This window comes from Lithobates pipiens, unplaced genomic scaffold (assembly GCF_037356315.1).
Source record: "Lithobates pipiens isolate NorthernLeopardFrog02 unplaced genomic scaffold, aLitPip1_a1.2 Scaffold_16, whole genome shotgun sequence".
In the NCBI taxonomy this organism is placed as follows: Eukaryota; Metazoa; Chordata; class Amphibia; order Anura; family Ranidae; genus Lithobates; species Lithobates pipiens.
This window is the reverse complement of record NW_027507748.1, coordinates 423525347-423541330: the sequence shown is the minus strand read 5'-3', so window position 1 is coordinate 423541330 and position 15984 is coordinate 423525347. Positions and strand designations below refer to the sequence as shown.

The 15984-nt window shown below is 38.7% G+C and overlaps 1 protein-coding gene across 2 annotated transcripts in view; it reads right to left on the bottom strand.

The window, feature by feature from the left end:
* ARHGAP6 (Rho GTPase activating protein 6) overlaps nucleotides 1-15984 on the bottom strand; it is a 368137-nt gene that overhangs the window by 46738 nt on the left and 305415 nt on the right. For both annotated transcript variants that reach the window (XM_077482552.1, XM_077482553.1), the window contains exons 8-9: nucleotides 15429-15577; nucleotides 11525-11704 (exon numbers count right to left, since the gene is read on the bottom strand). In XM_077482552.1, coding sequence (XP_077338678.1) covers nucleotides 11525-11704; nucleotides 15429-15577 — 329 coding nt within the window. The remainder of the gene's footprint in view (nucleotides 1-11524; nucleotides 11705-15428; nucleotides 15578-15984) is intronic.

Sequence of the window (15984 nt, the reverse complement as noted above, 5' to 3'; positions counted from 1 at the left end):
ACCAAACTGTGCCCAAAATTTTAGACCCATATCACTATTAAATACGGATGTTAAGCTGTATGCAAAACTTGTCGCGAATAGAATGGCAAAGGTCCTCCCTCATCTTATCAAACAGGATCAGGTGGGATTTATAGAAGGCAGACAATCCACAGATGCTACGAGACGCATTCTTAATATTATACATAATGCAAACGTTGCCAGTCAACCCTCTGTCCTCCTGTCATTAGATGCTGAAAAGGCATTTGACAGGATCCACTGGGGGTATATGTCGAATGTACTAGATAAATTTGGTGTCAAGGGGCTAATCAAATCTGCTATCACGGCACTATACTCAAATCCGTCAGCCATGGTGTACACAGAGGGTGTTTTTTCGGAATCATTTTCTTTAACTAACGGCACGCGCCAAGGTTGCCCCTTGTCGCCTTTAGTCTTTGTGCTCATGATGGAACCGTTAGCGGAAGCAATTAGACAACATCCACAGATTAGCGGTATAAATATAGGAGGGGAAGAACATACTATCACATTATTTGCGGACGATATTATACTCTCACTATCCAATCCTATTCAGTCACTCACGTACATTCAAGACATTCTTTCTCAGTTTCATGCGATTTCCTATTACAAAGTAAACTAATCTAAATCCAATATTTTGGGTTTAGCCTTGCCCCCGGAGTTGGAACTCGCATTGAAAAACTCCTTGCCATTCACATGGGTGGAGAAATCCTTTCCTTATCTGGGTATTTCCATTACAAACATATTTCCCAACTTTACCTTGCCAATTTTGAACCCTTAATTGCGGAATTTACGCAAGAAATGGAGAAACTAAAACGCTTCTATCTATCGTGGTCAGGAAGGTTAGCGACATATAAGATGATTTTACTTCCTAAATTATTATATTACTTTAGAACACTCCCTATCCTAGTGCCAGCCTCATTCTATTCTAAAATGCAAACTGCTCTATCTCAATTCTTATGGGACGGTAAAAAGGCTAGATGTCATCGTAAGTTACTTACAAAGCATAGGGAGGCAGGGGGTATGGGAGTCCCATTATTAAAGGATTATCATGTGGCGGCTATACTTTCACAAGCCGCGGCATGGTATGACTCTTCGGACCCAATGCACTGGTGCAGAGCTGAGCGAACGTATGTACAGAAGGGGTCAATACACAATCTCTTGGGGTCTACAACAATTTCACACCTATCTAACTGTGTTAGTCACCCCTTGATTCAGGCTACCCATAATGCATGGGTCTACTTCCTGAAAGTCAAAAATCCCTATGTCAAACATGTTCCACCACAGTTCCATATCAGTTCTTTGCTTTTACATATGACTGACTTGAATCTCCATAATTGGGAAAAGGCAGGGATTTCTTCGGTAGCAGATCTTTATGACAAGCAATCACTGAAATCTTTTACTCAACTACAAGCTGAATATTTTTTACCGTCCGCAGAGTTTTTGACATTCGCCAGAATATCATCTACTCTGAGAACATCTTCCTCCGCTGTAACTAGTATTCCTTGGGAAATACACAAATTTTGGGCAACTGGTCCCCTTAGGAAAAAAGGTATCTCATGCTTTTATACCCTGCTCAATAGTAAAAAACTCTTAGAAATTCCTAGACAATATCAACAATGGGAGTCAGATTTGAAAATAAACATCTCGAGAGAACAATGGCTTCAAGCCATAAGATATAACAATAAACTTACAAAGTGCGCAAATTATAAAGAAACCACGCAAAAGTTATTGCTCAGATGGTACAAGACTCCGTACATAATTGCAAAATTCGACAAAAAACAGAACAATCTCTGTTGGAGAGGGTGTGGATTAGTAGGTAACCTGGAACATATGGTATGGTCTTGTTTATCTTTAAGGAGTTTCTGGGCGGTAATTTCAAACCTGATAGCTGGTGTAACAGGTATACTAAACAAGCTGACCGCTGCACAAGCTCTTCTGAGTGTTGGTCTAGACATTTATCCAGGTAGTTGTCGCTTTATAGTTTTGCATATATTATGTGCTGCACGGTTAGTCATAGCCCGTCATTGGAAATCATCATCCCCCCCAACGATCAGAGAGGTTTTACAATTGGTCACAGACTCATGCGCATATGAAAAAACAATGGCGTGGAGGGAGGGCAACTACAGGAAGGCCCTTGACCAGTGGGCCCTTTGGGATAGATATGGTAAAATTACCTAAGTTAAATACATCAGTAGCGCTCAGGCCTCAGTCTGTAAAGAGAGTATTCCCATTTGTTTCAGATTGACATTTCTGAAAATGTTTAAATTAACTGAGATTGATAGAGTTTTTGGCTTTGCTAATGCTTATCTTGATTTATGACTGACGTAATGGATCTTATGTTAATGTTCTGTTTCATTGTAGAACATACGTATGTAATCAATAATAGATGTATGATTCCATTGTTTGAGTTATGCATTCGCGTGAAGCGACCGAAATGTCTACTTTTCTTTCTATACTATTTTGCTATTCAACTACTATTTTTGTACTTATTCTTGAAAATTTCAATAAAAAATACTTTAAAAAAAAAAAAAAAAATCCAGACAAATTATAAAATATTTGTACCTTTTTTTTTGTATAGTAAATAACACAAATTTTTTTTTTCAAATTATAACTGGTCAAAGTTGAAAAAAAGGGATTTTTTTATTTTATTTTGTTACATTTGTTGTCTATGAAGTGCATAGAAAATACAATTATTTTGAAAGACAATATTGCAGAAAACAAGCTTTGCTATTGCCAAATAGCTCATAGCGAAAATTCAGTTTGGTCTTAAAGGGGGAGATGCAGTAGATGAAGTGGTTAATAAACCTGCAGCATTGCTGAGCACAGCACACTATATTAAGCAGATGGTTCACAGATAAACTTGTGTGTTGTGGTGTATTTGGATGCATTGGGGTTCCATCCAAGATAAATGGATTCACAACGACTGCATCAGTTAGTTTCATGCAATCACATGTATTTTACCATGCAACATATTAATGTAATTGACCCTAAACATAAAAATATTACAGGCATACCCCACGTTTAAGTACACAATGGGGTTTATTTACTAAAGCTGGAAAGTGTAAAATCAGGCTCACTTCTGCATAGAAACCAATGAGCTTCCAGGTTTTATTACCAAAGCTTAATTGAACAAGCTGGGGTTAGAAGCTCATTGGTTTCTATGCAGAAGTGAGCCTGATTTAGCATTTTCCAGCTTTAGTAAATAAACCCCATTGTATGCTTAAAAGTGGGGTATGCCTGTACCTAATTGTTGTGACATTGAAGCTGATCTTCACTACATCTGAGCATCACAAACCAAAAAACACTATTTAATTTATTTTTGCTATTCAAAGCAAGCTCCCCCATCCATCCATGTCTATATGCTTTATTCTGTTGAGAAATCACTTTGAAAAACAATCCCCTAACATTTCTGGCCTTGGCCATCTTGAGTAAGGGCAAATGATTCATGTAACATTTACTTCCTGGACTCCATCTGCCCTTAACTCAGGAACATATGCAGAAGAGTGTGCTTAGTAAAGAGATCTGGGATGTATGACATCTTTTGCCTAGGCAAGTAACTGAAGAAATGTAAAATAAAAAACAAAAAAAAACAAGTAAATATGATATACGTTCCTATTTATTTACTAATGCTAGCAGAATGGGGATTACAATTGTCAATTTTGATTGGGAGACTGAAGTTCCACTTTAATTAGTATGCAAACTGAAAATCTATTCACTGTATCCAGATTTCCTAAACAAATAATTTTTGTGAATCTTTTGCAAAGTTTCCTACCTGAAAAACCTGACCGGTAACAGCACTTCCTGTTGCAGGCTCACAACGCTAAGACGCTGCCTTGCAATTAGCAGGAGAACTGTCAGCCCGCAGTGCATGCAAAGCATGAGAACACTGGTGCTAATTAGAAGGCAGCAGAATGGTGTTATTAAAAAAATATTTGCTGGTAGAATATCGAAATATGCTTCTGATTACCCTGGAGCTTGTTTTCGGGGCTGTTCAGAGTCTGGCACTCAGCTTCATATTTGGTGGGATTGCACAAAAATTGCACAAAAATTCTGAAAGGCAGTTTTTGACTTGACCTCCAAAATCTTTGATACATCCCGATCCTGCTACAGCCTTATTAAACCTGAAACCTGATGGGATCACATCAATTTGCTCCTTCTTTTACAGCTCCTAACAGCCGCAAAACAAACCAATGCTAAACAAAATATTTAATTCTAGCTGAAACCATACACAAAATGAATAAAGCTCTTAGACCCCTTTCACACTGAGCAGTCCTGGGGGCATCAGCGGTAAAGCGCGCTATTTTTCTTCCATTCTTTTAATATTGTGTGGTACTTATAAACACATTATCTTTTCTGTTTTTAATATATACCTATTAGATTGATCACCTTATTACTGCTCTTGCAAAATGAACTGATAGTCACTAGCTTACTTTTTTTTCCTTCTAATGGACTTTTCGAATGCTTCCGATGTAATACTTTATTGGTTTATTCATTTGCTCTACTCGCTGCATTTTTACATTGTTATGTACTCATCCCGTTCATAAATCAATATGTTTAGCTTTATTGCTATTTGAATATTGTACCATTATCCTTATATGTACTCAATTTGTCAATCCTTGTTACATTTAAAAAAATAATAAACAAATTTGATGAGAAAAAATGATTTGCTAGAAAAAACTATATACAATGAGACATGATGCCAAATATATTGAAAAATTGATTTATGCTTTTATGATTCTATTTACAGAGTAGATCTAACTAATCTGGCAATATTAATGTGTTCCACATGAGCCCTATTAAAAAGGTTTAGAATTAGCCACATTTTAAAGGGTCAGTCAACCTAAATTGATATTTCAGTTTTTGTTAGAAACGGTTAAGTCAGTCCATCATTTGTCATGTCTCTCGGGGGTCTCTACTGGTGAGTTCATCGATCTGCACACACACACTACATCATATAATAAAGGGTCTCACCGTTCCCACTGAGTTTTTATATTTATTTTACACCAATCAACCATAACATTTTGACCACTGACAAGCTAAGTGTATAACATTGATTATCTTGTTACAATGGCATCTGAAAATCAATAGGATATATTAAGCAGCAAGTAAGCATTGCCTTGGTCTGATGAATTGTGCATTTGTTTACATTATGTGGATGGCCGGGTGTGTGTACAGTACTTTCCTGGGGAAGAGATGGCAACAGGAAGCAGCATAGGAAAAAGGCAAACTGGCAGAGGCAATGTGATGAATTGGGCAATTTTCTGCCATTCATGTGGATGTTACCCAGATGTGAAGCTACAAGCTGTCACAGCCAGGTGCCCACAGTTGAAATGCCAGTGCCGGGGAGAGGAGAGGGAAAAAATCGACGGTTCGGGTGACCACGTTGCTGGATCCTGGGACAGGTGAGTGTGTGCTCATTAATAGTCAGCAGCTACAATTTTGTAGCTGCTGACGTTTAATAAACACAAAAACAACTGGAGCGCCACTTTGAAGTAATACTAAAGACATTCTCTAATTTACATTATCCCTTATCTCTCTATAAATGTGGATGATGGCAATGTATTTACTTACATTTTTTTTAAAACATACCTAATTGGTTTACATCTGTCACATGACCCAGTGTTATGGCTGGGTTCAGTCCTTCCTTCTCTGAGCTGGCTGCTCAGCTGTCAGCTAATTGCCAGCTCCTTTCTCTCCACAGTGACTCACCTGTTGATGATATCCTGCTTGTCAGTCCTGCCTACTTAAGCCGTCCAGCCCAGATGATCTCTGCCTTTGCCTTGGTCACATCTCAAGAGACGCTCTCCTGTGCTCCTGTTAAATACTTGCTTGGCTGATATTCCTTTTGGCTCCAGATCCTGCTTGCTGTTCTACTATGCTCATCTCTGGCTCCCTGACGTTTTGGCTTGTCTGTCTATCCGTTCCAGTTCCTGAACTCTGGCTATGTTTTGTCTATGTTTACTCTGTTTACCTTTTTATTATTATTATTATTATTACTAATGAAGTGTGATTTAACTGTACTTCTGTCTCAGTCTGATTCATGGTTTCTGACACCCATCTCTTTTATAGCCTAGGAGGAGCTTTTAGTCCTCTGCTGCTGGTCTCATGTTTGGAAAAAATAAATGAAAAACAGGTTGTGAAATACAGAGTAAAAATAAATAATTAATATCAATAAACAGTTTTTTTTGTTGTCAAACAAATATATATTTGAAGTCAAATCTTTAATACTTTTTGGCAATAACATGATGAGGTGCATTTCTGCCAGTCACAGACTGTGTCACGCCCCTCCAGCCTGTGTCTTAGAACAAGAGGGAGGTGAAGCATCCATCAATCTAGTTGTAATACCCCACCTCTATTGCGTTTAGCTGGTTAGTGAACATGAAGGAGGAGGGAGGGAGTGAGCTGTCATGTACCAAAGTGTATATGCCCACTTGTGTGACTCTATAGTTACAAGGGCTGCTCAGATGTGATAGAGAGGAAATGCTGAGGGTAAAAATACACAAAAAACCGAGTATGTGCACTAGCTGCCAACAGCTGCTCTGCAAAATCTCCAACTGGAGTGGAGACATGGACAGGAGGGGGAGACAGAGTATAGAAGGGTCAACCAGTTTTTTTGCAGAAAACAAATCCCACAGTGACTGAGTGAGAATGAACAGCATGTAATACAGCATTTATTCATAGTCCTTTATGACACTTTAAGAACGGTTTGAGGAACACAACAAAGAGTTTGAGGTGTTGACTTGGCATCAAAATTCTTCAGATATCAATCAACAAACATCTGTGAGAGGTGCTGGAAAAACAAGTCTGATCCATACAGTCCCTACCTCGCAAGTTACAGGGCCTACAGAATCTGCTAATGACAGCTTAGACTGCTTGGTGTCAGATACCACAGCATACCTTCAATAATTGCTTGGACTTAACCTGAAGATCTGTGGTGTGCTGGCAAATATATTAACTATATTACCAATGTAGGCCCCGGGCAACATAAGAAGCCAATAGGTAATTCAGCCAAGCAAGCTCCATATATAACAGATGTCATGCTACCAAACATGAGACTCATTCATTCACCTGTGTGCAGAGGGTCAAGCAGAATGACACTTCAACAAATGTACCTGCATCTGTTCATCTGTATCTTGTTAGTTACTAAAGGGGTGGTGTTTTCCTTACAAGAATTTCACTGAGGTTTACACTTGTCAGTAGAATGATGAGTGTGTTATTTTGCTAGGTGTATAATTTACAGTTTTAATCTTAGTCTACGTTTTTCTAAAGCTATTATTATTCAGTTCAGTCTTGCAGAGTTATGATTTCAGTGCACCCAGTCTCGTGAGTTTGTTATACATGGTACCATGTGAGTGTGTCACTGAAAAACTTTTTTTAGCCATCAAGCACCTACCAATGTAGTTGGAAAGGGAAACAAGATCCTTTCATTATCCCTTAATAAAAATAACTATTTCCTTACTGGTATAATTTTCATACAAAACTTATGTTCTATTGGATTACTGTGTAAATTCTGATCCATTTTGAATACATAAAAAAGTAAAATATGTATATGGTAACAAGGGTTAACCTCCCTGGCGGTATGATTATTTCGGGTTTTAGGTGCTGAAAGCGGGACAATTATTTTGCATAAAAATTTGGCATTTTATATTGTAGTCCTGCAATTCTTAGGAATAACTCACTTAAATCTGTTCAAACCAGAGTCTAGCAGACATCCCGGGTATAATAAAGTTTGAAAAATGAAATCATAAATTATAATATAATAAATAACTATAAATAATTATACCAAATAATAATATAACAATAATAAAAATTATTCAATAATGTAATCAAATTAAAAACACTGAAATTTGCTCAGTTGCAGAATTGTCACTGTCATTAATTTTCAATATTTGATGACGGATCTCCCCACAAATCGCTATCCCTCAATTCTGCGAGTGATTCTAATTTATTATCGGTGTTTTCTAGCTGGTCTAAAATCATTTTTGATGTAAAGGGACAGTTTTGGTTGCTATGGACAATCTCCAGTTTCCAGGCATAAAGAACAGTTTTTATAATATAAAACTGCATGCAGGACACTGGGCAGACCACTAGGGACAAAGGGGATGTGAAATAATTACATACAGCAATGTAATCTGTAAGATTACATTATACTGTATGTATACTGTGTTTCACTTTTTGAATTTGGCGCCAATCTCCGTCCCCGTGCGTCGCAAACGCTCGCAGGGAACGGAGATCGGCTCCATGATAGATCGTATATATGCGGGGACATCGCTGGATCCAAGGGAGAAGGTAAGTAAACCTTCTCCTGCATACAGCGATGCGGTCCCAAGTCTGGCTGGGGGTTACCGCTTTTGGTACAAAACTTCGGGAACACCGCCAGGGGGGTTAAAATGCCTTATAATGAGAGAGAATTGCTTAAAGGGGTTGTAAAAAAACAAAGAAAAAAACATTTAGAAGGGAAATCGAAGGAAAAGGTAAGTGAACCAACAATGCACTAGCTTAAAGGAACCTATTTAGAAAATAAAAAACAAACCTTTACAACCCCTTTAATGCACAGGCAACAATGAATTTCCAGGTAGCTTTAGAACAGTTCCAGAATGACCCTTTACTTCCCTTTATGGGTCTTTTATTGCATTTGTCTTGTATTAGCACTCTTTTTTCAATCTCACTGTACTCTCACTGTTACTGTATAGAGTTGTGTTTGAACCACTGCAATTCTGGGGGTGACTATAGTAATTTTGGAACCCTCCCAAAAATCGCTGGTAGTCTTGTGTAATGCACAACAACTAGACTTTATGTCAGTGGGAGACAGCACTGAGTGCTAAAATCTTGTAAAAATTGTTGCTCTTGCCTCTATCTCTATTTACTGCATACAAGTAATGATGGGAAGCAGTAATGAAACTGGCTTCACATCAAACATACTTGCGTAATGTTTTTCCATTGTTATTATTTCCCGGCCACAAACATAAGATGAAAAGTAACGAAAGGAAGATTCAGCTAAGCTGTGTCAGCAATGTAATAAGCACTGTCAGAAAGGATCAAAATCGAATGTCATTTTCAGGAATGGATGACTTATTCAGCAGGGGGTGCAACCTTATAAGGATTACTGCTAAAATAAAGTAAACTCTAGATTAAAGTACATTAAGTCGTCATAGTGACCTGAAGTTTTGGACAAACTCAACTTGCAGAGGCTGAGATGCAAACAGGTTTACTGTCTTACATTCAAGTTCCATTACTATAATTTGACCCTAGACATCAACTGTTGGTGGACCTTGGGCAAATGGCGATTTTGCCCATGCAGTACCTTAGGGAATTTACCCCTGTGAAATCATAAACTGACCATTTATCCAATGGTTTTCATGTTCACATGCATACAATTGCATATTGACCTGTACTGTATACTTGACGCGACTAGGCTGTAACATTACTGGGATCTGGGTGAAGGGCTGCAAAAACATATTATCAGTTAAGCTGAAAAAAGACACAAGTTCATCTAGTTCAAACAAAAAATAAAAAAATAAAATCATATTTCATATACGCAATCCTATAAACACAGTTGATCCAGAGGAAGGTGAATAGCTTTGTCATAACTAAATTGGCCCTACGTATTCCTTACTATCAAGGTACAAACATAGAGACAGACTACTATACTAAGCTACACCAATAAATAATAATAAAAAAAAAACAACAATTCTAATATCAAGTTTGCTCTAATCATAAAGGTATATCCCAACTAAAGAATGCTTAATTATCTTTAAAACCAATAACTAGAAAAAACAGGTAGCACTGCTGCACTGTATGTTTCATCACATATTCAGGAACCCCCACATACCCACAACCATTTAGCTTATACCCTATCCCAGTGTTTCTCAACCTTTTTTTCAATCAAGGCATCCTTTAACCACTTCAATACTTCTGGGACTTCTCTCCTACATGTAAAAATCATCATTTTTTGCTAGAAAATTACTTAGAACCCCGAAACATTATACATGTTTTTTTTTTCAGCAGACACCCTAGGGAATAAAATGGCGGTCATTACAACTTTTTATCTTGCACTGCATTTGCGCAATCATTTTTCAAATGCCTTTTTTTTTATTGAAAAATAACAAAACAGTAAAGTTAGCCCAATTTTTTTGTATAATTGTAAAAGATGATGTTTTACGCCGAGTAAACAGATACCTAACATGTCATGCTTTAAAATTGAGAACACTCATGGAATGGAGCCAAACTTCGGTACTTAAAAATCTCCATACTCGACACTTTGAAAATTTTTACAGGTTACCAGTTTAGAGTTACAGAGGAGTTCTAGTGCTAGAATTGTTGCACATGCTCTAACGCATGTGGCGATACCTCACATGTGGTTTGAATGGCGTTTACATAAGTGGGTGGGGCTTACATGTGCGTTTGCTTCTCAACACGAGCTACCGGGGACAGGAGCATTTTACATTTTTTTTTTACTTAATTTTTTTTTCTTTTTTTTGATCACTTTTATTCCTATTAAAAGGAATGTAAACATCCCTTGTAATAGGAATCTATTGTAACAGGTCCTCTTTATGGAGAGATGCGTGGTCAATAAAACCCCACATCTCTCCTCCAGGCTGGAAAGCATGAGATCGTGAATACAAATTCCCCAATCTCTTGCTGAAAGCCGCGATCACTGCTTTGTTTACTTCCGGGAACCTGGGCGTGACATCATAACGTCACGCCCAGGTCTCCGATGGTCATAGAGAAGACTGGTGACCATGTGGTCACCGGAAATCTCTATTGTTGTCATCCGGCGCCGGCCGATTCTTGCTCTGGGCCCCCGATAGCACGGGAAAGCCTGGAGAAGCACCGGATGGCGGCGGGGGGGGGGGGGGTGTCCCCTCCTGTCACCTATAAGATCGATCAAACGGTGGAACTGCTGCTATGATCATTCTTATCGTGCACAGAATCCTGCTGGAAAGAATGATATCTGAATGATACCTGTAGCTACAGGCATCATTCAGATATCTCCTCACAAAGTCAAGGATGTCATATGATGCCTTAATGCAATGAGGTGGTTAAAATTCCACACTATCTTGAGGCACCCCATTCTAAAATGTAAAAAACAAAACTAAACATTTTACATAATGCAGCTACATCCACATGTATAGGAAACCCAACATTAGAAGTGATTTATTCTTACAGAGCAAACACACCTTTGCACACGGTTGGCTTTATGTAACTAATAAGTAGGCTTGATCCACCCGTTTGCTTGTATAATTGTTGGGCAATTTTTAGGCATTTTACTAAGGCACCTCTAAAGACTCCTGAAGGCTGCCCTAGTCTATGTGACTTGCCTCAATGTCTAACTTGATATGCATTGGGCAGAGCTCACAATGGGCTATGGTTGAGCTTTATAAAGCTTCATTTAATCTCAAACGTAGAAGTACAAAGTTACAAACGTACAAGCTTTATATTAGAACTGCCACTTTTCCCTTTTAAAATTTTTTTTTTTTTTTTTTTACCAACTAGATAATTTACTTACCATAAAAAGGCTTTCGTAATTTTCAATCATTTTCTGTACCACAGAGATAATTGTTGTACTTTCTTCAGCCCTGGCAGTACTCTGAACTGTAAACTCCTTGTCAGACGACTTCTGCTTGTGCAACAAATTAGGCCCAAATATTGTTGCCAGGTTTAATGAAGTCATTTTGTTCCCAGTAATCTAATAAAAAACACATTAGACAGTACAAAACATGAAAAGAATGTACATAATAGCAATTTTATGAGCAAAGACTACCTTGTTGAGTATAGCACAGTTTATTGCTTGGGCTTGAAAACAATTATAGATAAAAATTTTCATTTCTTTTTTCATAATGAATCATATTATGTACTTAACATTGGCATCTAGAATTAACATGAACCATGACATCATGGCATGTAATATTACCATGGAAATCAAATAATGTTTACTCCCACCCACCCGTTTTATTATGTGTAAAACCAATTACCAATGAGAAGCTTCATTATGCTTGGACATGTGGGCATGATCCCACCATAAGTGGACTTTGGTGTGCATATTTTTGTAAGTGGAGGAAGGAGGGATGAAAGCAACCAAGCAACCCTGGAGACTAGCCACTATTGATGGCCTCCTTGTAAAAATGGTAGTTTCCAGATTGTGTCTTAGTTCGATATTTTGCAGACACAGACTTGGAACAAGCATTGAACAAATGAAGGCCAAAGAAATGTCCAATTTATTCCTATACTTGTTCAGTATCACTGACTCCAAAATTATTGATACCAAACCACCAGCATGGCAACCTGGTAACTAAATTTTTCAGAAGGAAAGGTCAGCGATGGTACCTTTCAAAATTATTTTATAAGGGATTTCTCAGAACTCCCTCAATAACTAACAGAATAAGAACAGATACTGAGACTTACACCCAGAATACAAGATGCATTGTACTATACCCATACCTACAGAACAAGAACTGATACTCAGAGTTACACCCAAAAACTAAAAATGGCAGTGTTCATACAGCCATATGAGATGTGATACTGTCCAGACACCATGCTTACAAAATATGAATAGATAATGAGAATCACACTGATCACACAGAACAAGAGAAGTGATATTCTACAGCCTTTATAAACAAAGAATACAAACAGATACCAAAAATAAAGACAATATAGATTTAACTCTCCAATTTATGCACCACACATGTATGCTAATACTGTATATTCCACATATGGAATGTGGTAACCTAAAGCAATGCCAACATTAAAAAAAAAAAAGAACATATTACACAAATAAATCATTATTATTACAAGTACTTATCGGGCACTGTCAATTTACCCTGCTCTTTACATGTATATTGTACATAGTAATAATAATAATAATTTACTTCAGTTCCTGCCCTCAAGGAGCTTAAAATCTAAGGCCCCTAACCAGGGGCGGACTGACAACTCATGGGGCCCCCGGGCAATAGGAGATTATGGGGCCCCCAGGCAATCAGACAGGTAGGTACTGGAGAGGTGGGGTAGCTATAATCTCAGGATTTTTAGACCAAAAGGATGTCGGTAAGGGACATTTCAGAGACGGATGTAAAAAAAAACACAGATTTTTACATACTGTCCCTGGTTTTACTGAGGCTGGCAACCCTGATGGGGCCCCCTAGTGGCACAGGGCCCTCGGGCAGTGCCCGAGGGGCTCAATGGTCAGTCCGCCCCTGCCCCTAACTCACATTCACATATTACAGCAAATTTACCTACCAGTATTTCTTTGGTGTGTGGGAGAAAACCCACGCAGGCACAGAAAGAACAGGTGAACCCCAGGCAGGTAGTGCCACGGTTGGGATTCAAACCGAAGACCCAAGTGCTGCTAGGTATAAGTGCTAACCACTCAGACACTGTGCTGCTATTACATGAAAAATCTTGAGAAAGTGGGTATAAATAAGAATTAACTACATCAATACTGTCCAGGCCAGTTTTCAGCGCTGTCGCACTTTGAATGACAATTGTACGGTCATGCAACGCTGTACCCATATGGAATTTTTATCTTTTTTTTTTTGAGACAGAAAGAGCTTTCTTTTGGTGGTATTTAATCACCATTGGGCTTTTTATTTTCTGTTAAAAAAAAACTAAAAAAGACTGGAAATTTAGAAGAAAAAAAAGAGTTTTTCTTAGTTTCTATTAGAAAATGTTGTAAATAAATGATTTTTCCCCTTTACTGATTTGAGCAGATGAAGCAGTGCTGATGGGCACTAATAGGCTGCACTGATGAGGCAGCTCTGATAATCAGGGCATTGATTATTAGGGCCCTGATAATCAGTGCCCTGATTATCTGTGCAGATCTCCCCTGTGAGATCACCCCGCTGATCTGCTCTCCTCTCCTCACAGACTGTCAGTGTGAGGAGAGGAAAGCCAAAAACTGGCATTTCCTTTTTAAGATGTGATTAGCTATGATTGGACACAGCTGATCGGCTCTTTACCGAGATCGGTAATGCGCTATGTCCTAGGGGCACCGCCGATCACCGCACACTGAGAGTGAGACAACATTATATGACATGGTCCCAGAACTAGAGATCCACCCTGCCACCATCATTTGTCTATACAGTGAGCATAAGGTGGTTAAACTGGCCATACACTGATCAAAATTCAATTAGTTCAGAAGAACCAGCCAAATTTCGATCAGCGCTGAGCTGGCTGTGGACAGGGCGGTCTCCGCACACTGTGCGGGGACTGCCCTGTCTGCTCTCCGCTATGGGGATCGGATGCGCACGGACCGTCTGTCCGTGTTCATCCGATCCGCTCTGCAGACGGATAGAAAAATAGGATTTTCCTCCGTCTGCAGAATCGGACAGTAGCGGAGGCGGACGAAATCGGGTGTCTGCGGATGTTCATCCGCACACACCGGCTATCCCATAGGGATGAATGTATGCCCGTATTTCATCCGCAAACGGATGGATGAAATACGGACATATCGTCCGCATGTGTGAAAGGGGCCTAAAGACGGTTGGGCTGTTCACTTGGCAAGGGAATTTTCTTTTAGCTTAGTGAATATGGTAAAAATTCACTTTACAAAGAAATCCCAATCACATGAAAGGGGGAGAAAAAAACAGTATGTTTGCTTGCAGATGACTGGATGATGGAATTTAGCAGAGCTGCAACTCATAAACTAGGCTAAGAGAAAATTCCCTTGTAAAGTGAACAGCTTCCTTTAGTTAATAAATCCCATAATGTGGTTAAGTGCCTGCACATTATCTGTGACAGAAGTGCATTTAGGTGCTCGGCATAGGCAGAAAAAAATCCAATCTGTTCCCTGCTGTCACTCTTGGAGTGCTGAAGGCTTTGTAGGTAACAGATGGACACCCTGGTGGGCCAGCAGTGGAGAATCAGTGTGGTTGTCTGGAAGTGTCTGAAATTGGAATAAACTACGTTCCTGACAAAAGGCACATTAGTAAGTTCTTATTCTAACCAATTTTATTCATGTGCACAGCCTTAAAAGTGTTTCTTGATGATAGTGTCTCCCTCAGTGAACTGTCATCCAGGCACTTATAACCTGACCAAAGATTTATGTACAACTCATCCTACATTGCTTTACATTGACCTATTCTTCTTCTTTACATTGACCTATTCTTTCTTCTTTACATTGATCTATTCTTTCTTCCTTACATTCACCTATTCTTTTTCTTTACATTGATCTATTCTTTCTTCCTTACATTGACCTATTCTTTTTCTTTACATTGATCTATTCTTTCTTCTTCACATTGACCTATTCTTTCTTCTTTATGTTGACCTATTCTTTCTTTACACAAATTCTAGACCACAAATAAGTACATTGTACTTCCACATTATCTTTGCGTATACACCACAAACCTCCGGTAGGCCGGGAGCTTATCATGCTAGCTAGAAAGTCTACACATGGAACAAAAACATTGCACACGTACCTCTTGACCATCTTTATCAACTGCATCTTCCGCGTGGCCAGCCACAGTCGATAGGAATTGCAACAATCTATGCAGAGTGTCACAGTTACAAGGAGGTAGCAAGTAAATGAGAAGCTGTAAAGTGGCAAGTTGGTCTTCAGGATCTAACACTGAAAAACACAAGATAGTATTACATTATGTGAAAATTACTTTTAATATCTCTGTACAAACCACATTTTTTTTTTTTTTTTACTGGGAAAAATAATAGAGAGTTTTTCAATTGGTAAACAAACTTTAAAGGCAGTGCTAAATGCAATATACAGTATATTGTCAAAAGTATTGTGACATCTGCCTTTACACGCACATTTAATGGCATCCCAGTCTTAGTCCATAGAGTTCAATATTGACTTGGCCCACCCTTTGCAACTATAACAGCTATAACATACAATGCGGACAGATCAAGGCCAGTGGGAGGGGCCAGCGGGATGCTGTACATAGCTTCCTAAAAACATCACGGCTCTCTTCCTCTGTACTCCTCTCAAGAACCCTCCAGCCCAATGCAAGTAGTTGATTGGCT